General features: G+C 62.8%; 1 protein-coding gene across 1 annotated transcript in view; it reads right to left on the minus strand.

Annotated features, from left to right (window-relative positions):
- Positions 1-824, minus strand: part of LOC103771554 (ectoderm-neural cortex protein 1-like) — a 1856-nt gene extending 1032 nt beyond the window's left edge. The window contains 1 exon segment of the mRNA XM_008938855.1: positions 60-824. Within this exon segment, the coding sequence (XP_008937103.1) occupies positions 60-824 (765 nt within the window).
- Between the last annotated feature and the right edge of the window lie 155 nt (positions 825-979).

Consider the following 979-nt stretch of genomic DNA (forward strand, 5'->3'; position numbering starts at 1 on the left):
TTCATTTGGCCTCGCCGGGCGTCGGCCACGATCTCCTCCCCCAGCTTGTGGCTGGTCACCAGCTTCTCACAGGCCACTTGCTTCCGCAGGTAGGACTCGGGCATGAGGGCCAGGCGGACGGAGCGCAGCAGCTCTGGCAGAACTTCATGGCGTCGAGGCAAATCGTACCGGATCCAGCCTATAACTGCTTCGTAGACCAGAGTCTCATCCTCTACTTCCAGCTCTTCGCTCTCCACCAGCTCCAGCAGCTTGTCTTTGGGCAGTCGCAGGAAGTCTTCGGTCTTGCAGAGCGAGGTGAAGTTGGCCAACGCCATCCTCCAGGACAGCTCCAGCAGCCGCTCGCAGCAGTGGGCATCGGACAGCAGCAGCATGTTCAAACAGTTCCCAGGGTAGAGATTCTTCTCCAGAAAGTCAGCCGAAGCGTCCCGAATATCCTGAAACTGCAACATGTCCCCAGCCTCCAGCAAGGACTCTGCATTCTCCTCGTTAATCAGCACCCGGGCCGAGTAGGCGTAGTCCAGCAGCAGCTCCAGCACCTCGGGATGGAGGGAGTCGTGGAAGTTGACTTCGGCATCCCTGCTCTCTTTGAGGCCCCCGCTGAACATAGCGTCGAAGTAGCGGCTGCAGGAGGCCAGGACGGCCCGGTGGCAGTGGAACGCCTGGTTCCCGGCTCGCAGCACCACGTCGGTGAAGAGATGCCGCTTGCGGAGCAGGTTGAGGTGGGTGAGGAGGCTGTCGGCGTGGCCCGGTTTGTGGAAGAGGTGGATGTTCATGGAGCCGGAGCTCGAGCGGGATTTCCGATTCTCGTGGCTGCTCACGGACATGGTGCTGAGGCCGCTCTGCAAGGGAAAACCGGATTCAGCGCGGGGATGCAGCCTGGGGCCGCGCCGGAGGGCTGCGCCGGGAGCACGGAGTACGACCGGTAAGGGGAGCTCGAGGCGGGGAAGGGGGGAGGGTCGTCCCGCAGCGGGGCACCGGC

This window comes from Merops nubicus, unplaced genomic scaffold, assembly GCF_000691845.1.
Source record: "Merops nubicus isolate BGI_N331 unplaced genomic scaffold, ASM69184v1 scaffold26474, whole genome shotgun sequence".
NCBI lineage: Eukaryota > Metazoa > Chordata > Aves > Coraciiformes > Meropidae > Merops > Merops nubicus.